This window comes from Leopardus geoffroyi, chromosome B4 (assembly GCF_018350155.1).
Source record: "Leopardus geoffroyi isolate Oge1 chromosome B4, O.geoffroyi_Oge1_pat1.0, whole genome shotgun sequence".
Classification (NCBI taxonomy): domain Eukaryota; kingdom Metazoa; phylum Chordata; class Mammalia; order Carnivora; family Felidae; genus Leopardus; species Leopardus geoffroyi.
Window position 1 is genome coordinate 52340879 of NC_059341.1, and position 26648 is coordinate 52367526.

Below are 26648 nucleotides of genomic sequence, written 5' to 3' on the forward strand. Positions count from 1 at the left end.
ATTATTATATGTTAAAAGAGACTTACAGGATCCTGGAGGTTGGGCTAATGTTAAGCCAAGGTTACCTTTGCCCTTAGCAAAGTATTGACATCAAGGCAGTTGAGTTCCTGGAGGAAGGTCACTCTGCCTGTCTCAAGGACTTGTCAGTGGTCTGTAAGTTGTAAGGAAATTTAATTTTTTTCTTTTGCCTTTGTTCTCACGTCAGCTGGGAACCAGGTTACATAAGTTAAGATAAAGGGTGACATTTCCAAGAAGTGAATAGTCAAGAGTTTTAATTGCCACTGAGAAGTGAAGTTAAATGAAAAAATTAGAGTCCTCACAATTGAGTCTTTAGTCATTATCACAAACATCCCTAAAGAATATACTGAAACACATTATTTGGTGGCAAATGTTTTGGAGACTCTTGTTGGACTTTCTTCTGTAGCTTTTTATGAGTCATGCCCTATAGCATAGAGATACATGAAAAGGGAGTCAGGATTAATTGAGATTTAAGATTTCCTACTGATTTAAAGAAGTTTATTAGCTCTGACATAGTAGTGGGACATATATCCACAGTCTGCCTCAGCTTCCTTTTCTAAAATGTGGTTTGAGCAGAATTGAGAAAACCAAACTAGATATCACTGACATTTAGGAAAAGCAGGACAGAATCTTATAAGGCATTTGGGAGAATTGCCTTTTTGGTATGCATTTTTTCCCCTTAAATGAATAGTTTCTCTGTTAATTAGGCACCAGTGTAAAATTTAGATTAATCTTAAATTTGTACTTTTACAACTACTGCTACCGCTAACTGAAATCTCCTCTTGAAATAGTTTGGCCAGCTGTCATTTACTTTGTTAAGCCTTTTCCAGATTCCCCCAGGCATTTAGCCACTTCCTCTTCTGTGCTCTGCAAATCAGGTTATGGTATAATGATCTGTTTACAGCTCTCTTTTCCCTATTAAACTGTCAGTTCTACGCTGTTATGGCCTTAAGAGGAGGGACCTTTTTCCCTCTTTATCCCTGTGGAAGTCCTTCTGTAAGCTGTGATTGGGGCAGGGGGAAGCCAAGCCTCCCAGGTTCTAGAGAAATTGCACAGGGTGCTGGCAACTCCATAAACCAAACACTTGGTCGATTTGTTAGTTCTCAGTATTCCTGTTAATCTTCCAGAATCTTGACAGATCTCTGCTGCTGCATTATTATTGTTTTCCCCCTGGCAGCCATATGCAGAACCACCATGCCACTGTGATTCTACAAACATATTACAGAAATGTTTGCCATTGCATAGGATAATTTTATAGCATATACAACAATGAATACATCTAAACCAAATCTGCTAGAATAATATAAAACTTTCTTCTCAGTATTTTTAGAGATGTTTTGTTATAAGTAGCCTGATAATGAGAATAGTTGAAGGCTTTATTATATAATAATAATACATTGTTTGGTTTGGGGGTAGGACTATAAGTTTAATACATTTCAATCTCCATATATTTTTTGTTTATAGGTTGTTACTATTTGTGTCATTTAAAAGGGGCTATAGAACTTTTCAGAACTGTGAGAAAAGTGGTTGACTTTGATGTTTTCAAGAATGGGTTTTGTTTTCTTTCTTTGTGTGAAAAATTTAAATTTAATTGAGACCAGCAAAACCTTCACTTTGAAAAAATGGGAAAGATCGTGAATCACTACTTTTCTAAAACATATGCAAACCCTTCTGGTTATAGCAAACTGTGTTGGCTTGCTTGTCTATATTTCAAGCTACATGATGAAACAATTTTGTTTTCTCAACTTGAGATGTTATTTTTAATTTTTGCTGTAGCAGTTTCATATGAAAGGAGTGTTTTCAGCGCCAGTTACGTTACACTCTAGATTTAGTTGTAAGACAACTCACAACTAAGGTCACTGAACATTTTTATGTCATTAGCACTCTAACAAGGTATTTACAACATGTTTTATAAAATGGTGTGTTCATGTACTCCGTTAAGAAATCCCCATTTTGGGCAAAGGGTATGAAATGCAGAACAAATATGGTCGGTCATTAAATATGAGATAACAATTAAACATTTATTTTGTGGTAAGCACTGTTCCAGTCGCTTGGGACGATTTTCCTCATATAATTCTCACAAAAATCCCATGAAGATTAAATTGTTATCTGTATTTTCTATATAAGGGAATGGAAGCATGGAGAAGCAAAGTAATTTGCCTGTGCCCAGAAAAAGAGCTTGACTACTGTCTCTGACTCCATGGCCAGGTGCTTGTGACCAGGAAGCTGGACCGCCTCCTGTGAGGATGGGCATACAAAGAAAAGACTTGACCTCACTTGCAGTTAAAACACAAGCACGCACACACAATTAGAACTGTGTGATTGTTTGTATATTCTATTAGGTTCGGAAAGAAGAAAAGTAATTGTCAATACCCAGTTTGTGGGGAAAGGAGAAACCTAATGCATTGAAATACAAATACATATTGTTACCCCTTTTTGGAGGACGAAACATGTAAATGTTGAAAGTACGCACATAGTTTGACCTGTTTGCCCCACTTCTAAGAATTATCCTGTGTAGCTAAACACAAGAAAACATGAAGATGTCTGGACAGTTAATATTACTGTTTATAATAATAAAAAATTAATAATAAAGTGTTCTGTAGGAATCAGGTTTGCATAATTATGATGGGCAGCCATCAAAAAAGGAAGAGTGAAGAGTATATTTATTGACATGGGAAACTGTCCGTGGCATATTGTTGAATGAAAAAAGTAGGTTGCAAACAACATATGTAGTTTGATTTTCTTATATTGAAATCTGTGTATATATATATATATATATATATACAAACTCTGGTCTACCAGAATTTAAACAATTGGTATCTTGACTGCTAGATAGTATAATTTAGTGATCAAATACATAGGCAGTAGAGACCCTCTATCTGGGTTTGAGTCCTGCTCTGTCGCCTAATAGCACTGTTCCATAACTATTCTGGGTCTCACGTTCTTTAGTAAAATGAAGAAATTCTATTATTGGGTTATGAGGCTCAGATGAGTTTATAAAGTGATTGACATAGTAAATGATCAATAAATCTAAGCAGCTATTATCATTTTTGGGTAGTGGAACACCAGGTAATTTTAGCTTTCTTTATGCCTTTTTATTGAATTTTTGAAATAAGTATGTATCAACTTTGGAAACAACAAAAAATGTTTTTAGAGGAGTCGTTTAAATTGGTATGCTTACAGTTTTAACAGGAAATGTCTATTTATTTTGAGCTAAGGTTATTTAAAATTACTCACGGCATGTTTTCTTCAAGAGCTGTTTGTAACCATATATGCTGATATTTTACCCTATGATGTATGCCAACTTTAAAGAGAATTGAAATCATATTTCACTCTTATGGCTGGAAGGCATGCATAATCACAACAGATTCCTCCTGGAGAAGCTGCCTGAATTTGTGGCTGCATTTGACATGTTGGTGCGTGACGTCAGTCTGGTGTCAGACTTGCAGAGTGGCAGACCAGCCTGACAGCCACAGTGCATTTCCTTAGTGCTTCGTCCCTACAGTGTTCATTTGGGAGCAGCTCAAAGACAAAAGGAGTGGAGTCTGATTTTTATTCCAGTATCCTTTTTGCCTATAGTTGAATGTCTGTTCACAAATGTGATTTTGATGAAGGCTGGTGAGTATTTCTTGTTACTTTTATGTATTAATAATAAATAAGTCATGGCTAAATGAGCATTAGTTAGGACTTTTTTCTCTGCTCACAATCCTGTGGTAAATAATCTTTGTAGCCCTAGTGCCAGGCACAGTGCCTAGTGTAAAAAATTGACAAATATTTCTATAACCAAAGTGTTGTATTTTTGTAACAATGTAAATACTGTACATCATTAGGTTTTCAAATGACTTGGGTATTTTAAAATGTAATCTTCCTCTTAGTCTGTCCTTAACTTTAAACTACATAAACGTGTAGTAGTTGCATGTTGCTTTAAAGCCCAATGATTTTCATTAAAATTTTTAAATTTATCTTGTCTATTTTTTAACTTACTTGGAAGAGAAGCTTGTATATATTTTTTTTGTTCCTTAAAGAGAACTAAATGAACAATTCTCAGAAATTCCTGTGGAGATGTTAACAGTATTCATTACATAATGTTTTTATTAGCATGTATATTAATACTAGCTTAAACTAACTAACAGTTGGTTGAAGCTGCTTCTGTTTATTTACGTTTTTAATTATTTGGTCTGTTTCAGTAATGTGATTCGAAACAGGAATCTTCATTAACCTAAAATTTGAAAGCAATATAATGGTAGGAAATTATTATAGACAGTATTTTGGCATTTAAAGAAATAAAGTTACTACTGCAATTGGCTATAAAGGCTGGGCAACATGTCTTTAAAGATTTATTTCTTACTAACAATATTCATGCTTCTTTGAATTTCACTATGTATATTGATTTACTTGTTTTGAAACCATTAATTTAAGGAGTAGATTAGGTTGGGCAAGACTTTTTTTGTCTGTAGCTATTTTGCTTATAATTCTCTTCTCCACTGTGAGGAGATGAATAATATTTTAATATCATACTATTTATATAGTAAAAACTGAAGCCTTTAAAGTCTTTTACTTTTTTACATTTTGCCATTTCTGGTATAATTCTTTTTATGCGGGTTTAGTAGCAGCCTTGTGATTTCAAGGTTTTTTTAGAAGAATTTTCGAGTAAAGTTTACTCTTAAAGAACAGGCACCATCTGCTTTTTAAGTCTAGTTGAAGCAAGAGCAATATGGAAATTCTTAATATTTTAAATATTTTCACATCAATTTACTGAAACAAAGAATAAGACTCCTTGTACACATTTTTGTGTGAATTACGTAAGTATTGAAAGGAAATTATCTACGTCATCTTTTTATTTGTGAATGTGCAAAAATACCAGACTTGAGGAATTTGCAATAACTGCCTCATACATGACTCCTAGTTCATTATACTTCTATATTTGGAAGCAGAGAAATACAGAAGTAGGGTCTCAAGTTCATTTTATTTGATTTGACGGCCTTAATTCACGATTCACAGTTTTTCCCTTGAGTTGCAAGATTTTCAGCTGGAAGCTGAAAATTCTGCCCAAAGCCAGAAAATTTAAGTATATGGAGCACTCATGAGTATTTTTATTCCCTTTAAAATTTTATCTTGAATCCACTTAAAATATTTTAACATGTTTTTAAAATTGCCTGTATTTTAAACGTAATCAGAAAGTTACAGTAGTCACAATGAAGTATAATATATTCAGTATACATATTAAACAAAGATGTTTTTGAGGCGTTATGACATCAGAGGTCATTGGCCTAAATGCTACTAAAGTTGAAGGGAAGTTATTTAAACTTCTTTGTATGAACAGGAAATTAAATCTGGCCAAAAAGGAGGGGTCAGGGGAAGATGAGCAGAACTGCAGGGGGAAATAACCTGAAACTGACATAAAAGTTTTACTGAAATCTAAAGCAGTAGAGAATAAAGTACTTGTCTGTTTGCTAATGAATAGGTATGCTTTAAGGAACTCTTTCCATCAGTATTGAAGCCTGATGGAAAAATATAATTGCGCCATTCTTTAAGTTTGAAATTTAGCATAGTAAAACTCAGATGAAATCATATTCTTGAAGTTACTAATAGTCTTAAACTGTATTTTTGTTTTCTAGGGGCATACAGTACAAAATCTTGCGCATAATCGATGCCTAATAAATATTTGACTATGAGTAAATGAATTGATTAAGCAAGTTAAATGAATGAGGAGACCCCCTTGATCCTTGTATTGGAGAGATTTCATTTTCACTCTGATAATGCAAACCTACTAGTTAGCAAACCAACTAATAGGATACCATGACCTGTACTCTGTTAGAAGGAACTGTATCTCAGGAGTACAGTACCTGCCAGTCCATAGCCAGCAGTGGCCACTGGATTTCACTGGTGGCTCTACTTATTGTATCTATCTCTATTGTAGGAAGTGAGCCTTACCCCTGCTATTCTGGGTCAGATTTCTATCCCACCTCATCTGTACGTGAGAAATTTCTCAGTACTCAGGGATAATGATTTGTTGACTAAATGGAGCCTTAATTAAGTGCTGCGTGCGTCACAAGTGCGTTGAACCTTTTCAGAGTTACAAAAAATATATTTGCTCCTAGGAGTAGGGGAAATACATTGCTTCAAAACTTATATGCTAAATGTTTTATGTGTAAGTGTGTTGTTACTCAAAGCCTAGATTCTCTGCCCCATTTCTGTATCCCCTCTTTTCAGTATGTGCTGCACTCTCACCGCATCTGACTACTCTGGCTGATCCTGAAGCTCAGTTCAAATGGCACCTATGTCTGTGACATCTTCCCTGCTCTTTCCCTTCTAAGCAAGATCAATCCCTAATTGGTCTCCCCTTTATATTTTGATTACGGTTATATTACTCTTCCTGTTTCCTTATTTATATTATCATTAAGGCTGTGTCACCAGTGCCTGTGTCATATTGAAGGAAGTATTTACGTTACACAAAAAGTAGCCATTTTGGAAGAAAAGCTACCTTTTGTTGTTGTTTATAAAATCTTTGTTTCATAGAAGTATCATTTGACTTGGTGGTAGTAACTACCTTTTTGTTCTTGAGGTGATTGCTCAGATAAAGCTCTTGCAGTATTAAAATGATGAAACACTGCAGTGAAGAAGAGTAAAATTCAGTAATTACTGATTTTTTTTCTGTTTGAATTGAGCTATTCTGTCAGTTTGACTATTGGGAAGAATGCTTCACCTACAGTAAAATAACTGGATCTTTTTTGAAATCATGTGGTTCTTTATGTGTAGGTTAGAGTTAGATTAACTTTTTAAAGTGGTATATGACCACACATAGAAGAAATAGTGCTTAAATTCAGCTTCTTCTAATTTGTTGTTTGCTTCCTTACCAATGGTAGTAAATTTCTATTTAATGCATGTTACAATAAAACATTAGTAATTAGCATTCATTAGCAAGTAGTAGAGTTGTCTGAATTAATGCAATTCTATGTTTATATATATTGAGTATGGCATTGAATGCCACATTATTGCATTTAAATGCTAAGAATATTCTTTTTTTTTTTTAAGTTCATTGGAGCTCCTGGGTGGCTCAGTAGGTTAAGCGTTAACTTCAGCTCAGGTCATGATCTCACAGTTCATGAGTTCAGGCCCTACATCGGGCTCTGTGCTGACAGCTTGGAGCCTGCAGCCTGCTTCGGATTCTGTGTCTGCCTCTCTCCTTACCCCTCCCCCACTCACACTCTGTCTCTCTCAAAAAAATAAAATGGTAAAAAAAAAAAAAAAAAAAAAAAAGTTTATTTATTTTGAGAGAGAGAGAACACATGAGAGCAGGGGAGGAGCAGAGAGGAGAGAGAGAGAAAATACCCAAGCGGGCTCCACACTGTCGCAGTGTCAGCGCTGAGCCCAACATGGGGCTCCGTCTCATGAACCGGGAGATCTGACCTGAGTCAAGATCAAGAGTCAGATGCCTAACTGACTGAGCCACACAGGGCACCCCAAGAATATTCTGACTACTGAAATGTTTCTGAGTTGGAGTTCTGCTTAGTTTTATTTTAAAACTCCATTAGACTTTTGTAAATAAAACTTTTTTATACAAGTGACTCTAATTTTTCAAATAAGTATTCTTTTAAACTATAGGGGCACCTGGGTGGCTCAGTCAGTTAAGTGTCTGACTTTGGCTCAGGTCATGATCTTGTGGTCTGTGATCTCCCAGTTTGTAAGTTCAAGCCCTGCTTCTGGCTCTGTGCTGACAGCTCAGAGCCCAGAACCTGCTTCAAATTCTGTCTCCCTCTCTCTCTGCCCCTCCCCTGCTCATGCTTTCTCTCTCTCTCTCTCTCTCTCTCTCTCTCTCTCTCTCTCTCTCTCTCAAAAATAAATATTCAAAAAAATTTTTTTAAAATTAAACCACTTTAATATACCCTATGATCATTTTTTGTTCCTATGTGTGGTATTACAGTTGCTTTTTGCATAGGTCATTCAACAGTAAACTTTAACCTCAGGTCAAATTATCAGGTTCCTCATTCATTAAATTATAGTCCTATACAAACCATTGTACTTTGTATTTAAGACAGAGCAGAGAGGAACTCCTGGGTGGCTGAGATAAGTATGTGGCTTCAGTGCAGGTCATGATCTCACAGTTCATGGGTTCAAGCCCTATGTAGGGCTCTCTGCTGTCAGCACAGAGTCTGCTTCAGATCCTGCCTCCCTCTTTCTCACTGCCCCACCCCTGCATGCACTCTCCCGCACACGTGCACGCGCACTCTCTCTGTCTCTCTCAGAAATAAACATTTTTTCAAAAGAAAAAAGAGCAGAGAGCCAGCAACTTTGTAAAGCAAGGAAGTGACATCATTTTACTTTTCAAGAAATCTCTCCTAGAACATTCAAGTTTAGCTGCTATTTAGTGAGAACTTAGTTAGGTCCAGGTAATGTGTATTTGTGCTACCAAGTACTTTTTTCTTTTAAAAGTCCTATTGCATAGGGTTTATTATGGTTGTTTGGGTTTTAGTTCAAAAAAGAATTTAAGGCTCAGTGAGGAGGATGCTCTAAATAGGAGAGAGCCTAGTTAAAATGAGGTGAATTCAAATGTTGTTAAAAGACTCTTGGGGAGATAAGAACCTAAACAAGGGCAGTGATGGAGATGTCTTTAGTTGTGTGTTCTCTAGGGTGATGTGTGGGTGACAGCCAGAAATGTCACCTGATTCTTGAATGTTTGACAGGAAATTACTTTGGTGGATTAGTGCGTATATTTGAAGAATCCTATTTCTGTTCTCACCATTAAGTGCCATTTAACCTTGCCATTTAAAAGCTCCTTAAGAGTCATTCAGATGACTTACAAGTGAAAGAATTACCTAAATTATTTTAGGTATTTTTGCCTATAATGTGTTTTGTAATTCAAGTGTTTTGTATCAAGTGTTCTAAAAGGTAATGGTGTCATAACACTCAGGATATGTAGCAATTATTAATGTGATAGACACATTTTGTCTGTAACTAGCATGGAGTTAATTGAATTATTCTTGATGTTACTTCCAAAATTATTTAAATCTGTTAAAAAGTATTTATAGATTGTAAATGAACATGTTGGTGTTATTTAAGGTTTTGTTGAAAAGCTGGATTAGAAATTATCTACAAATAACCCAGAAGTAAAACAAATGAATTTGTATGTGAGCCTAATATTTTTAATTTTTTGTCTTTATTGTTCCTAGTCTATAATAAATGTTTTCATATTTATACTTACAGCATTACATCATGTTCATATTTTCCTACTGGGAAAAACAAGATACTCAGTTCCTGTTGGGTGCTTTTGTAAACCCATGCTTTACAGTTATTTGTACTTAAATTCTTTGGTACCTGTAATTGGGAATGTGAGGCAGTGTTTATGATTATGCTGTGATAATTTTATCTGAGCATCTAAGACTGGAAAATGATTCTGAAGCCTTAGAGAATAGGAAGATGGAAAAGAGATAGGGAATCTAAAATTAAATTGGAACTGGGAAGGTTTCATTATTCTGCTTCAGATAGATGTGGTCTTGGGGTGATGCCAGGCAGTGAGGCAGAAGGAGACAAGACGAGCAGTGAAGGAGGCTGTGTGTCACTGGTCTGTGGAAAAAGGGAAGGACCTCTGAGGAAAGTACAGTGTTGTGTTATGTTGTGTTGTGTTTTAGTACCATTGGGCAGAAACGCAGAAAATGGAGGGCAGAACTGAAAAGTCTCATTGGCTGAGATAAGATTCAAGGCAGGGGCAGCTATTGAAAGTTGAGGATCTGAAAAGGACACAGCTCAGGCCTTGGGGCTGCCTCTTCCTCGCCTTGTCACTGTGTGACTTCTGACAGCTTTGTGAATCCTGTGAGCCTCAGTGTATGCATTTTGTAAAGTGAAGATAGTAACCTCAGAGGGTCTATGTGAGGATCGATTGTCACATTTTAAGCACAGGTGTGACAGCTGAGTGTGTGAGCAGCACTCGCTGTCCTGCTCAAGTGGTAGCGATGATCAAGGTGATAATTTTGATACTTTTTGCTGAGAGTGAGGATCAATGAGGTACTCGCACCTAAGAAATCCTTTCTTTTTAACCCCCCAGAAATGGGAAATGATCCATTTGCTAAATGATGAGAGGAGAAAGGAGAGAAAGAGTTAAGACCTTAAGGAGATGGTGGGTAAATGAATCACTGAGGTTTGAGCAGGATGTCTGGAAGCAGTTAGTTCTTAAGTTAAAGGCAAATGGCATTTAGAAGAAATGCGGGGAAAGGAAACATATACTTTTCATGTTTTGCAAAAAAAAAAAAAAAATTACACTCTTTTAGACTGCTAACTCAGTGGTTATCTCTTCACATAAGGCTCAAGAATTGAGTCTCAAGAAAAGGCAGGGCACTTATAGTGTTTTTCTCTTGTTCTTAAAACATTGCCTTTAACTGTGGGCACAGTTGTCCATGCCAACATATTTTCATTTTAAAAATAAATTGCAGACATAGTCATTGTGGTAGTCAGATTTCGACATAACATTTTCTCCTTTTTATTAAAAGAAAAATAAAATAGTTATCTGTGTAAAACATTAACAAAGTTAACATGTAACAGTTTTTTTTTTTTTTTATTTTTATAATTTTTTTTTTTTTCAACGTTTATTTATTTTTGGGACAGAGAGAGACAGAGCATGAACGGGGGAGGGGCAGAGAGAGAGGGAGGCACAGAATCGGAAACAGGCTCCAGGCTCCGAGCCATCAGCCCAGAGCCTGACGCGGGGCTCGAACTCACGGACCGCGAGATAGTGACCTGGCTGAAGTCGGACGCTTAACCGACTGCGCCACCCAGGCGCCCCAACATGTAACAGTTTTTAAAATTTCTCTGAACTACCTTAGAACAAATTTAATAACTAAGTCACAACTACAAACATGTTTTCAGAACCTAATTTGAGACTCTTTGAGTCTCAAAGTGATAAGGCTGTATGATTTCTAGCGATAAAAGCTCTTCAATTTTAGAATAACCTGGAGAGTGTTATTGTCTAATAGTATACTGAAACCAAGGACAAATTGAGAATGTACAATACTCCATTTTGTGTTAGAAGGATACTAAAAACAAAAGAGTCATAAATACACATATGAGCTGTTTGCTCTACAGCTTTCAGACTAATTTGGGAAATAAATAGCCTCCGTAGTTCCCACACCTCTTCCACCTTGCTCCCTTCTAACAACATTGTGAATATGTGGCACCTTTTATGCGTTGAGCCCTTGTAAAAATCCAAGTCATGATACTGGCTTCGTTGCCAAACCTCTATGATACCCTGTTTTTCTTATACTAAATTAAATCCTTCTTTCTTCCCCATAAGGGAAACACATGATTCAGAGCAAATCATATAAACGGGTTTGCATCTGAGTTTAGTAAGAGACAACCAAAATCTCTTCTGTGGAATAGTTTTCTAAAACCACATATTTTTTGTGCACAGTAGATAAATTTTCACTGTATTGCCACAGTTACACATATAAAACACTACTAAAGCTTACTTTGTCTAATGTATTATTACTCAGAAGAATTATATTGGTTGTTATTGGCAATGTTAATAGCAGTTTTGATATTTATTTCTTAAAAAACAATGGATTTTATGTATTAAGCAGTCATTGAAATTATGCATGATACAAAAGCATTGAAACTCACACACACACACACACACACACACACACACACACACAAGTAAGTATTCCCATAGGAGAAAATTGCAATAGTAATTAAATATCCAGAACATTGCTGTTAGTTGGCGAAAACATTAAAAAAAAATTCTGGCAACAAAAGCAAAAATAGTGGAACTAAATCAAACTAAAAAGCATTTGCATAACAAAATGAAAAAGCAATATAACAGGGGTGCCTGGGTGGCTCAGACAGTCAAGCATCTGACTTTTGGTTTCAGCTCAGGTCACAATCTCACAGTTTGTGGGTTTGAGTCCCGCATCAGGCTCTGAGCTGATGATGCAGAGCCTGCTTAGGATTCATATTCATTCTCTCTCTCTCTCTCTCTCTCTCCCCCCCCCCCGCCCCTTTCTCAGTCTCCACCCCCACTTCCCCTAAGCACTCTATATCTCAAAAAACAAATAAATAAAAATTTTAAAAAATGGCAGTCTACCAGGTGAGAGGAAATATTTGCAAATCATATATTTGATAAGGAGTTAATACCCAAAATATATAAAGGACTTTTACAACCCAATAGCAACTGATTTTTAAATCTTTTTTTCCCCTCTGTCTTTCTAAACCCCTGTTGGGGTTTGTATATGAAATGTGCAATTTTGTGCATTTTATGCATGTACTTAGTGCATGGAGGGAGGTATTTCTTTAGCAATGTCATTGGCATCTTCCCTTAAAAGTGTTCTGCTGAGGGGAGACTAGCAATGTGGACTGAACACAAAATGCCTTGCTCCAATGACTCTGGAAAGAGACACAATACCAGCTTCCCCTATCTTCAGTGTGCTGCCATGTAGTTTAAATTATTCTTCATATAAAAGCACCTGTCACTGAGAGTTGACTCAAACCCAGTGAATTGCTCTGTTTTCACAACGAGGCTATAAGGAGTAATGTAGTTTATCAGCTTTCCCTGTTCATGTAGGCTGCTAGAAAGCTCAGTACTGCTTAAAATGGTACAGCTTCACCCAGATTTTCTAGTACAGTTACCTACATGATGCATTATTTGGTTCATAAATACAAGATTTGAAAAGAAATAAGGTAGAGTAGTAAGTATATTCCATCTCCAGCAGACATGTCTTTTTTAATTTGTTATTTATATAATCTGATAGAGACACAATGTTTTACACACACTGATTTATTCATCTTAAGATCTTTTAAAACTAAATTATTATTGAACGAAGTATTTCCATAGAGGCTCTAAATAAGCAGGTCTTGCATTTGGTCTTCTAGTTTAGTAAATGATTACATGTCTGTTAATAAATAGTGAAGAAGGCATAATGCCAGAAAACAAGTAATTTGTGTTGCTGTTTGTCAATTTCTTGATATTTTCCTGAAAATGGAATTGATTCAACCTTTTTATCTGGACTCGTAATAGAGCATGATCCTCAGATTAAGCTAGTGAATATGCCCTATTTTCTTTGGTCCTGAACTCTCCAGAATAGCTGAGTCCATTTTTTTTTTTTTTCTTTTTTAAGTGTTGCTTGTCACTATTTAAGAATCTTCTCACATCCTGCCTTTGCTAGCATAAAAACACAGCTAATCTTTCTTTGGAACTTTTGTATTAGAATTACTTTTCTCCTCTGTCTTTTTGACATATTAGGGGCAGGTATCTTTACCAGAAGCATGAAAACCAAGAGAGATTACAACTTTATTCTTTTACAGTAAATACTGAGTACAGTAGCCCCTTATCTGCAGAGGATACATTCTAAGACACCCCCTACCCCCAGCAGTGGATGCCTGATTGCACAAATAGTACCAAATCCTATATATACTATGTTTTTTCCTATACATGCATACCTATGGTAAAGCTTAATTTATAAATTAGGCACAGTAAGAGATTAACAACTATAACTAATAATAAAATAGAACAACTATAGTCTACTGTAGTAAAAGTCATATGAATATGATCTCAAAATATTTTGTTCTGTACTCACCCTTGTTCTTTTGATGATGTGAGATGATAAAATGCCTATGTGATGAGATGAAGTGAGTAGAATGACACAGGTATTATGACACAGCATGAGGCTACCAGTGGCCTTCTGGGGATAGGTCAAAAGGGTCATCACTGCAGTTGACCCATGGGTAACTGAAACACAGAAAGCAGAAAACCATTGGTGAGAGGGGGCTACTAGGTGGGTACTATTTTAAACTTTTAACATAAACAGTTGACTGACCAGTAATTTAATGACAATGACATGCTGAAAGTCCTGTTGTTCACAAATATAAGCCAATAGTTATGGAGGACTTACTCTGTCCGCTCACTCTTTTAATCCTCTTTTAATCCTCATAAACGTCTCCACTATAAAGTAAGTTTCATGAGGGCAAAGATTTTTATGTTTTGTTCACTGCTATCCCCGGTGCCTAGAGCAACTCTGAAAAAAATAACCAACCTTGATACAGTTACTGGTACTAAGTTAAGGAAACTGAGGCATGGAAAGTTAAAGTAATTTAGATACCTAGCTAATGAGTCAGGGAGCTGGGATTTAAGCCTAGGTGGCCTGATAACAGAACCTGTGCTCTCAATTGCTGTTATTTCCTGCTGCCTCTGTTGTCTCTAGAGAAATACAGAAACACAAAGAAATAGTAAATGTGGCGTATTCAGCAGAGTTAATTGTTAGAGGGCTATGATGGTCTAGCATAGGCTTACATAACCTCACACTATTGGCATTTTGGGCTCCATACTTTTTTCCTGTGGAAATCTTGCCTGTGCATTGTAAGACATTTAGCAGCATCCTGGACTCTACCCACTAGATACCAGTCCCACTTGTGACATTCAAAAATATTACCAGACATTTCCAAATGTCCCCTGAGAAATAAAATCACTCCCAGTTGAGATCCACTAGTCTAGACTTAGACATTAAACCAGCACAGACAAGGGCTGCTGCCTGGCTCAGTCAGTGTGGATGGAGCATGCTGACTCTTGATCTCGGGGGGTTGCAGGTTAGGGCCCCTATGTTGAGTGTAGAGATTACTAAAAAATAAAATCTTTAAGGGGTTTACTCAGGCACTTAAGCATCCAGCTCTTGATTTTAACTTGGGTCATGATCTCATGGTTCATGAAATTGAGCCCGGCTTTAGGCTCTGTGCTGACAGCGCAGAGCCTGCTTGGGATTATTTCTCTCTCTCTCTCTCTCTCTCTCTCTCTCTCTCTGCCTTTGCCTGCTCCCCACTCCCAAAATAAATAATCTTTTAAAAAATAAAATCTTTAAAAAAAAATAAAACATCAGAGAAGCCAGGAAGTATGAGTAGGTAAATACTGGGCATCACATTTATTAAAGTTAGGACTTCTGCTATGCCACAGAGAATTCAAAGACACGATGGGAAATAGTTTGTTCTGTGATCTTAAGAATGTCTTATATCAAGACCTGAATTTTATCCCTGCTTTATAAGGATTCCACTAGAAACACAAATTTGTGTAACATTATACCTTTCCAGTACTTCCTTTTCGTTCATGACGAGCATAAAAATCTCTGGCAATGATTTTTAAAATGGCATCTTTTCTATTAAAGCTTCAAAATGCACTTTTTGCAGCATAGACGTATGTTAGTTTGGAACTAAGTGGTACAGTCAATTTTGCTATAACACAATATGTATGTTCCTAAAAATCACCTCACTGTGCAAAATCAGGCAATGAAAATCAGGGGCTTTTGTGGAAAAGAACTTCATTGGAAGACCCCTCAAAAACTTCATTAGTGACACATAAAAACAAAGATAGGAAACTAATAAAAGTGGTTGCACAATTTTACTGTTAAATGGTTAGGAAACACAAAAATACTGCAGATACACTTTGCCTTGAAAAAAGACCCACAGTTTGTATAGTGGAAGTGGACATTGGGATGGTTTTAAGTTGTGAGTTTTGGGAAGTTTTGGAAGTACGGAAATCTGAAATTAGATGGAAAGTTGTATCGCTACATGTGAATGGGTGTGTTGCATAAAACAGGCAGTGAACTAATGTAGCTGACAGATGTTTGAGGTTGTGCAATTGTATGATTGATGTACTCCTGTATACACAAACAGGACAGGATCACAGACAAGAGCATGCATAAAAAATGTGGAATTTATGTGACTGATATTCAAAGTGTTCCCTAACATATGAATCACGTTGGAGAACACACTTTTCCACATTTACATGGAATGTATTCCACATATCAGTTACAACAGAACTGATAGTACTCCTGATCTGAATTTTGAGGCCCTTCCATAAAAGAAAAAAACTGGTGGACTACAAAAGGATAGCAGATGTAGGATGAAAACATATGCTTTGTAAACAGTGCAAGGGACAAACTTTAGTAGAATTGAGGAAAGGCTGAGAATCATTGTCCCTACCCTCCTTCCTGGTCCTGAGCAGACAGTCCTCCTTCGTGCCAGAGACAGTGGCCCTGACTTGATACTTAAACAGTAGGCCAACCATCTCCCACAGTGCCCAGTTGGTATATATGGATAGCATATAATGAACTCTAACATTAACAGAGATGACTTTGTGGAGATTTTTAAAGACTCATTTGGATTTCATTTACAGTTCTTTCACTTATTGGCACTCAGTACTCATTTAATTCATATTTTTAGTTTCTGTCTATAATTTCCAAATTACCCTTGGAAGTAAGTTTACCCTTACCATTACAATACCTTAAAATGAAACATTAGTATAAAAATGAAGTGTAAATGCCAACATAAGGAATGATTTTGAAATTTAAAATAGGGGCGCCTGGGTGGCGCAGTCGGTTAAGCGTCCGACTTCAGCCAGGTCACGATCTCGCAGTCCGTGAGTTCGAGCCCCGCGTCGGGCTCTGGGCTGATGGCTCAGAGCCTGGAGCCTGTTTCCGATTCTGTGTCTCCCTCTCTCTCTCTGCCCCTTCCCCGTTCATGCTCTGTCTCTCTCTGTCCCAAAAATAAATAAACGTTGAAAAAAAAATTAAAAAAAAAAAAGAAATTTAAAATAAATTTTTAGATATATAAAAATATATATAAAAATATATTTGCTCAGGGGCAGTAAGGATTGGCAATCCTATCAGGTGATAGGAAATTACCACATTTAAACAGTTAAGACTGGAATTGATATTTTGCTTTAAAAATTTTTTTAAACGTTTATTTGTTTTTGAGAGAAAGACAGAGACAGAGTGTGAGTGGGGGAGGGACAGAGAGCTAGGGAGACACAGAACTTGAAGCAGACTTTAGGATCCATGCTGTCAACACATGGAGCAAGCCCCGACGTGGGGCTTGAACTCACTAACCATGAGATCATGACCTGAGCCGAAGTCGGATGCTTAACCGACTGAGCCAGCCAGGCACCCCAATTTTAATTTTTTTTAATGGAATAATTCGAAAATGTTACTGTGACTTTTCTATTTGATAATTATGTTGTTTAAATTAGTTTTCAGGAACCAGATTTTAGGAATACTGTATAAGACAGAACAAATGAATAAACATTTGAGAGGACTTTTTATTTATTTGTTTATTTATTATACATCCAAGTTAGTTAGCATATAGTGCAATAATGATTTCAGGAGTAGATTCTGGTGATTTAGCCCATCCCCCCACCCACAAGCCCTCCAGCACTCCTCAGTTTGTTCTCTGTATTTAAGAGTCTCTTATGTTTTGTCCCCCTCCCTGTTTTTATATTATTTTTGCTTCCGTTCTCTTATATCAATCTGTTTTGTATCTTAACATCCTCATATGAATGAAGTCATATGATATTTGTGTTTCTCTGATTGATTTCACTTAGCAGAATACACTCTGGTTCCATCCACATAGTTGAAAATGGCAACATTTCATTCTTTTTGATTGCTGAGTAATACTCCTATATATATATATATATATATATATATATATATGTATATGTATATGTATACACACATATATATGCATATATATGTGTGTATGTGTGTATATATACACACACACACACACACCACATCTTCTTTATCCATTCATCCATTGATGGACCTTTGAGCTCTTTCCATACTTTGGCTATTGTTGATAGTGCTGCTATAAGAATTGGGGTGCATGTACCCCTTCAAAACAGCACACCTGTATCCCTTGGGTAAATACCTAGTAGTGCAATTGCTGGGTCATAGGGTAGTTCTATTTTTAATTTTTTGAGGAACCTCCATATTGTTTTCCAGAGTGGCTGTACTAGTTTGCATTCCCACCAGCAGTGCAAAAGAAATCCTCTTTCTCTACATCCTTGCCACCATCTGTTGCCTGAGTTGTTAATTTTAGCCATTCTGACTGGTGTAAGGTGGTATCTCATTGTGGTTTTAATTTGTATTTCCCTGATGATGGGTGATGTTGAGCATTTTTTCATGTGTCTGTTAGCCATCTGGATATCTTCTTTGGAGAAGTGTCTATTCATGTGTTTTGCCCATTTCTTCACTGGATTGTTTTTTGAGAACTTCTCTATAGAATTTGGATACTAACGCTTTATCTGATGTGTCATTTGCAAATATCTTTTCCCATCTCATTGGTTGCCTTTTAGTTTTGTGCATTGTTTCCTTTGCTGTGCAGAAGGTTTTTTTCAACTACTGGATGAGGTCCCAGTAGTTGAGAGGATATCTTTATTTTATGTTACAGTTATGCTTACGTAGTGAGAAAGGTTATTTCTTTCATTAAAAAATATTATGGTCATATTGTTTTATTGCACTTCACAGATAGTGTTTTCTACAAATTGAAGGTTTGTGGTAACCCTGCTTTGTTAATCTTTTGGCACTGTTTTTCCAACAGCTGTTGCCCACTTCACGTCTCTATCACATTTTGGTGATTTCTCACAATTATTTCAAACTTTTTCATTATTCATTTGTTCTGGTGATCTGTGATCAGTGACTGAGACTCACTAAAAGCTTAGATGATAAATAGCATTTTTTAGCAATAAAGCATTTTAAATTAAGGTATGTACATTGGGGGTTTTTTTAGACATAATGTTATTGTACACTTAATAGTGTAAACATAACTTTTATATGCACTAGGAAACCAGAAAATTCATTTCTCAGTTTATTGTGATACTCACCTTATTTCAGTAATCTGAAATGAAACCTGCAGTACCTCTAAAATATGCCTGTAAAATACTTTTGTGTTAGAGTGTCCTTGTAGATTTTATAGGAATTTTATGTCCATATAATATCAACAGTAAATTTTAAAAAACCTCACACACATTGGATACTTTGAAGAAATGAAGAACATAAATATATTTGTATTTCATATTGATTTTAGTCACTGGTCTTTTAAGCTAGAATAGTAAGATTTTTATTAGGTTTACTGTTTAAGACATTGTGCTCTGAAAAGTACTTAGATAATAAAATCACCATTTCATTCAAAACAGCATCCACTTTTAGGCAAAAGAGTGTGCTCTTTTTAAACCATTCACTATTTAGGTATCTCCATTCCTTTATGTTTTTTTCTAATGGATACCCAAATCCATGTAGTGGTCAGGATATCAGAGTAGTCTCTTAGCTCGATAACTATTGCAGAGCCATGTTGTTACAATTTAGATCTTCCAGAATTTGGGGAATGGAGTCTACTGTATTCCTCCTAGGCAAGATGACATAGCCTAGGGAAATAATGCAATATATAAGGGTTTGTTTGCTTTCTTTTTGCAATATTGGATTTTTATGGAAAGAATTTGTATATTTCTGTTCTACTTCTGCCTTTTTAATGCTTCCTAGGAGAGGCTTTAAGAAAACAAAAGATGCTATCTTCCTTTTTTTTTTTTTTAATCACTAAGATGTCCTAATCCCTATCCTTGATTACTTTACCCCCTCCCTTTTTCTCCACACTTTTATTCTGTTAAACATCACAATTTATATACCTCGACACATTCATGGTGTTCATCACACCATGAATTTTCCACTTACCTGCAGAGGCTGTACTTTCTTAGTTATTCTGTTACCAGTTTACTGCTTATTACATAAACTGCTATCCCACATGAGACCTTAGGTTTCCACCATTGAACTCACATACTTCAAAATTTTTTTTACTGTTTATTTATTTTTGAGAAAGAGCACAAGCAGGGGAGGAGCAGAGAGAGGGAGACACAGAATCTGAAGTAGGCTCCAGGCTCCGAGCTTGTTGTCCCTGAGCCCGATGTGGGGCTCAAACTCCTGAATTGCAAGATCATGACCTGAGCTGAAGTCAGACGCTTAACCAACTGAGCCACCCAGGCGCCCCACTCACATACTTTTTATGTAGTGAAAATATCGCTCCAAATGGGTATTTAAACCCACCAAATCTTAATCTCTCTATTGCATAAAAACAAAACCACCTCAAAAAGCTGATAATTTAGTAGTCCTGTGTGCTTGTTAGACCGGTTATCTAAAGGAATAATAGAGTGGGGCGCCTGGGTGGCTCAGTCAGTTGAGCGGCCGACTTCGGCTCAGGTCATGATCTCGCGGTCCGTGAGTTCGAGCCCCGCATCGGGCTCTGTGCTGACAGCTCAGAGCCTGGAGCCTGTTTCAGATTCTGTGTCTCCCTCTCTCTGACCCTCCCCCATTCATGCTCTGTCTCTCTCTGTCTCAAAAATAAAATAAACGTTAAAAAATAAAATAAAATAAAGGAATAATAGAAACACATTATATTCCATCAGTCATTCTACTCCCACAATAGTCAATATGTATCTGTACCCTTTCTTTTTTGTGGTTTTAGTTTTATTTAATGGATAAAGTTTCAAGTACTATGTTACCAATAAAAATAATAAAAGTTAGGATATGGAAAAGGAATTTAAATATCTAAAGTTTGCCAGAAAGTTTGTGGCTTGTGGTTATAGAGCACATTTAATAATCTTTTAAGATTAAGAAAGCAATATTCAGTTACAGCATCTTGAAATTTTTCTCTGTAAGGAAAGTAAATGATGGATCTTCCTTATAGATCTTCCCTTATAGTATGTGACCCAAAGGGGGAAAATTAATTTATAAATAATAATGTGTATTATTTATCAGTATGTATTATACTTTTTTTGGCCTCCAGTATTTTTTATTCAGATAAATCGTTTGGGAATTCTTTTCCCTCTCATTTCTAAGAAGACAGCAGGAGACCTAATCTTATCACTCAGCCTAAAAAGAATAGTATATGAATTTGGCATTACTTCTCTATGATGTGCCTAAATAAAGATACAAAATAATAGAAGTAGGTAGGTACTCATTCTTTGTGTCCCACCTATCAAATGTGAAATGCAGTGATCGTGGAGCCAAATCAACTTACTTTTTTATAAAATAGTGAGAAGAAAGAATTGAGGTCAGGCTTGGGAGGTGGGAGGTTCATTTACCTATATGGTAAAACTGTAGTAGCATTCACACATACATGTGTACATGGTAGGTAGTAGAAAGGGTGTATTTGGAGATTTCATCACCTGGGAGTTTGAATTTCATCTCTTTTATTCACTAATGTTATAATAAAGAAATCACTATTTTCGTACCAGGATATTAGAAAAACATTTGTGATAATAGAAATACATGCATTTTCTCTTTTTCTCTTTTCTTTTAGCCATAATGAAAGGAAAGTAACCTGTAAACATCCAGTCACAGGACAGCCATCACAGGACAATTGTATTTTTGTAGTGAATGAACAGTAAGTAAAGAGTTTCATGGAATGCCTTCGTTTTAAATGGTGTTAGCATTAAGATTGCTGTTATCCAAAAACATATTTTTAAGTTTATTTATTTTGAGAGAGAGTGTGAGCAAGAGGAGCGGCAGTGAGAGGAGAGAGAGAGAATCCCAAGCTCCATGCTGTCATGACCCGAGCCGAAATCAAGAGTTAAGACTAGGACACTTAACCAACTGAGCCACCCAGGCACTCTGCTGTTGTCCATATGTTAATACATTATAATTTAACAGTTTCTTATCTGGATATTTGCAGTCAGGTATAACAGAAACCCATCTATTTACTATGGATGGCATAGGAACATAACTTAAAACTTTCTTTGATGAAGAATGTAATCTCAGAAGCTGTTGGTACAAACACAGACAGTAAGCTCAAGAGCCCAGAATTTAACGTCAGAGAAACTATAAACTTTGTCAGATTATTAAACTAATGTGAGCTCAGTTTTCTCGTCCTTAAATCAGAGATAGTGGTAATTACCATTTCTTAGGATTATTATAAGCATCAAATGAGATATGTGTGAAAATATTTTATATACTATAAATTTGTTCACAAAAAAAAATAGCTCTTGATATCATTATTTTTATTTTCGATAATAGAATAGCTCATCTTTAGTGAGGTTTTAATTTTCCAGTTAGATGACCAAGTAGCATATCTATAATAATGCTTATTAAAATAAACATGATTTTAACCTATCATGTGCTTAGGAGATATGCTAATTATATTTAAAATAGTTATAAATATTAAGCTATGACTCTAGAGCTTATTAAGCTCTAACTAGTATCCAGCTCTTTGGAAAAGTGGGACATCAGCATTATAATTTCTAGGGAAGGTTTATTGTAAAGCAGTCAACATGTACAGCAAGTTTTAGCATTCTGACGTATTTTCAGGACTGTTGCAACCATGACATCTGAAGAAAAGAAGGAACGACCTGTAAGCATGATAAATGAAGCTTCTAACTATAATATGACTTCAGATTATGGAGTGCATCCGATGAGCCCTGTAGGCAGAGTAAGTTCTTTTGCTTACTGTTAATTACTGATATCTGGTATAATTGGTTGCATCTATTACTATACTCTTAATGGGCTTAGAATTAAAGAATAATTATTTCATTTTTCTTATTACATGAACCAAATTACATCTGAGATAATTTACTTAAGGAATGATGTGGAATATAAAATAATAAGATTATACTTTAATAATTTAATGACTTTTTAAAACTTTTATAGAGTTCAGATTTTGAATAATTTTACAAATATATGGATGTTTACGTGAGAAAATGGCAATTTATTGAATCAACTGAAGTTTTAAAGATGAGGGTTAATATAATGGCATAGAAATACCCTAGATTGAGCAGACAAACTTTTTAAAAAGAAATGTAGAATCACTGCCAAAGGGAAACCCTAGGCCACTGTGCTTGATGATTCTGACATATATAGAATCCATTATACAAAAAGTGCCATAGTCATATGGAAATATAGGAGGGTGGTGTTTATAATCACAAAGAAAAATGTTAATTGTTTAATGTAAGGTCCCAGACTTTGTGTCTATAAAAATTTGTAGTTACTGCTTCTATTTATTTTTTTAAGTTATTTAGGTAATCACTGCATCCCACATGGGGCTCGAACTCATGACCATGAGATCAAGAGTCTTTCTTATGCTCCTCTGAGCAAGCCACCTGGGGGCCCCTGTAGTTATTGTTTCTTATAATTTAAACTACAGTGCTAATATTTTAAGTTTAGAATTTTAATACGAAAATTTTATCAGTCTCTTAAAACACATGCTACTAAATCTGAATAAATAGTTGCCTTAAAGTTGCTTCTCAGTTTCTAAATTAATGGATAGCAAGAGAATCAAGTGATAATAAAAGAATAATCTTTATTAAAAAATAATATATTTTATAATAGAACAGTTATAGTAAATTATGGTTATTATAAAGAAATGGATAATAGGCAGTTATCTATTTTAAATGCCTGTTGTGACATTTTTGTTTTAATGTTTTTAAAATGAAATTTTGTAGAGTATTACAAGTTAATATAAATTTCTAAATAATGTAAATATTTTCTAATTCTTATGTAACATAAAATGCTAGTAAGGTAACTGAGTATTATAATACTTCATTAATATATTTTAATCAAAATCTAGAGAAATGATATGTAGGTTGAGGGCCAGCAAGTCATTATCTGGAAAGAAAGTCGGATCTCTGCCTCACACTTTACACTGAAAATTTTCCAGATGGATCAGGTATTGAAATGTTAAAAACAAAACTATAAAAGCACTACAAAGAACAATGGAAGATTTTTTAAAAAACAAATGCAGAATGCAGATTGGCTTTCTAAATATGACATAAAACCCAAAAATCAAAATAGAAAATAAGGAGATTGAACCATAAATAATTATTATGCATGCATAATATCTGCAATTCATGTAATAATTCACGAATAATTCCTTTATAATCAAAAGAAGTTTTTTGAATCAATAAGGAAAAGGCTTACAGCCTACTTTTTAAATGGGCATATTATATAAAATCCCCACCCAGAAAATGGAATTTTACTGTTAAATATATGAAAACGATGTTCAAACTCATTCATAATATGAAAAATGCTAATTAAAACAACAAAGGACACCATTTTTCACATATCAAATTTGCAAAGGTTAAGAAGTTTTCTAGCGCAGTACCTCGACAACCATGTGGGTAAATAGGCATTTTCTTTATGTTGTAAGCTCCAAGAAACAGTAGAACAGAATAGTAGGTATTGTATATGTAATCATTTGAGGAAAAAAAGATATTCCATACCTATGAAAACAGTTATCTTAGATGAATAAGTGCACGCATACACACAGTTGACATTGGTTGCCTCATAGGGTTGAGTGCTAGAGCCCAGAGGTAGGAAGTAGATGTGTGTATCCAGTCCCAGTGTGTATCTTTTTGTACCATTTGAGTTGTATACTATGATTAAGCATTATGTATTCAAAAATAAAGTGAAACGTATCAACAAAACATACTTTGGGAAGATGTGGTTGATATTGGGTCTTAACGTTCTGTTATGTACTAATATAAGCTTCAAAAAACAAAATTCTCATGAAATGTGCTGGATTCTAGATAAGTTAAACAATAAGAGATAATTTGATATTACTTACCTTTATAGAGAATTCAAATTCAGCTTCTTTGTTTTTGTTTGTTGGTTACCACTACCATTCCTGCTAAATCTTCATACTAAATAAACATAGCAGTATCTCAAAAGATTGTATCTCCTTATGTATACTTTTAAATATATAGTAAACACTATCTATCTGGCATCATTCAAGTTCAGAATTGCTCATAAAGGAGAAGACAGTACATGACATTAAGCAGATCTTTCCAGTCTTGTGTTGACTTGATGTGGTATGTTTTATATCTGAGTATTTCTCTTGACCCTTGACACTGTTCACTTTCTGTAATTGAAATAACATTATTAAATCAGATATAAAGCAAAAAGTTCTACATTTCATTTATTCTTAAAGATTTGTTCATTTTTACCCAAGGTTTATTCAATTTATATAGCAGGTAAGACAAAATAGTGCCACACATTGTGCCTTTTTAAAAATTGTATATCCCAGTTTTAAAGCACAGATTATAAAACTTGTGATTCTTTGTAATATCCTGGGGAAGAATTCTTTGTGCAAAATTCTTACACTTGAAATAAGTAAATCCTCAAAAAGCAGAATTGCTATAATTCATCTGAAAAGATTTAAGTCCTGCATGTTTCAGAGAAATCTGGACAGATAAAATTATGAAGAAGAAATATAAATACCAACCATTAACAACACATTTTCTGTTTTTCTTTTTTCTATTTAGACTTCACGGTCTTCAAAAAAAGTTCACAATTTTGGAAAAAGATCAAATTCAATTAAAAGGAATCCTAATGCACCTGTGGTCAGGCGAGGCTGGCTTTATAAACAGGTATTTTTTGTTTGTGTTCTATTTGATGTGAAAGAAAAATGGAATCAAAAGACCTTTTCAGCTGAATGTACCTAGGACAATTATATAAAATAGAGAAGGAACTGTAGGATTAGTCATCCAGATTCTTTTTATTACAACTGAAGAATGTTAGAATAGTAAAGAAAGAAAAAGTAATGGATGTTACTTAGAACACAGATTGTGTGTCTTTGTTGTAGTTATTTCTAGATTTGAAATTAAATACATGCTGTATGAAATCGTTAGGAATACTATGCTAAAATTATCCAGGCAGAAATATTTTTTAAATGGGGAAAAAAAACATACAGAGATACTGTTCATTTTTCTGTTCATTTAAAAATCATTAGAGAAGTGTACAATTATATACTTCTCTGCTTTATAGAGAAATCGTAATTGAGATTTTTATAGTTTTCTCAGATTTTTACTTTTAGGCTCTCAAGACTACTCTCTTAAATGTGTTGTTTTTTTCTTTTTTTCTTTTCCTTTTTTTCTTTCTCTTCTTTTCTGATCTGTTTGCTTAAGTATGGCTCACTGTCAGACATCCTGATAAGTTGGGGTGTATATTTTATCGTTTGGAAAACCTGATAACTAAGCTTTTTTGGAACCTTGCCATTACTTTGGGAATTAGTAAGGATGCATGTACATTGGACTTCCTGACATCTCTTTTCGTGCTTATAGACTGTTTCCTTTTTTACTTTCTGGTTTGTACCTGGGTTTCCAAGTTAAGTGACCACCAGATAACTGAGATGATATATTCAGCCTTCAAGAACTTTATCTATCTTTGTTCTGTCTCTGATTATACATGTATACGAAGGATACATTCATTAGACATCGTTCCATATGAAAGCTGAGGTGGCAACTTACCAAGAGAGGGCCATCTTAAAATCCAAAGAATTCCCAATCATTGAAGCAAATTAGTTTTGCCAGTGTGTCGCTGAGTTGATTGAGTATGTAACTTGAATACCAACTTTTATTTTTATTTAAAAATCATCTACTAAAAAAAACCATCTTGGGGCACCTGGATGGCTCAGTCAGTTGAGCATCCGACTCTTGGTTTCAGCTTAGGTCATGATCTCTCGGTTTCCTGAGTTCGAGCCCCACGTTGGTCTCTGTGCTGACAGTGAGGAGCCTGCTTGGGATTCTCTCTGTCTCTCCCTTCACCTGCCCTTCTGCTACCCACTCACGTGCGCACGTGTTCTCTCTCTCAAAATAAACATTAAAAAAACATCATCTATATTTTCACCATCGGACATTTAAACTTATCTATACTAAAAGATTTCTTATTTAGTCTTCTAATAAGTCCAAGTTATTTTCAAATAGCTCAGTGTAATATTGAGCCTAATAGACGATACAGAATTTCTTTAAAATGATATTTGTTCTTATTTCTTGATCCCTTGGTTAATTTGTATTGCAGAAATGTTAACAACCAGTTTCTCTACCATGAGTGTTTATTTTGTAA

At 35.2% G+C, this 26648-nt stretch overlaps 1 protein-coding gene across 26 annotated transcripts in view; it reads left to right on the forward strand.

The window, feature by feature from the left end:
• The window catches only part of PLEKHA5 (pleckstrin homology domain containing A5), a 245399-nt gene that overhangs the window by 124713 nt on the left and 94038 nt on the right, over nt 1-26648 (forward strand). For 24 of the 26 annotated variants that reach the window (XM_045464741.1, XM_045464749.1, XM_045464756.1 and 21 more), the window contains 3 exons: nt 21118-21201; nt 22122-22242; nt 25070-25174. In XM_045464741.1, coding sequence (XP_045320697.1) covers nt 21118-21201; nt 22122-22242; nt 25070-25174 — 310 coding nt within the window. Of the gene's footprint in view, nt 1-3500; nt 3637-21117; nt 21202-22121; nt 22243-25069; nt 25175-26648 lie in introns of those variants that run through there. The other 2 variants (XM_045464765.1, XM_045464748.1) reach the window with 2 other exon arrangements.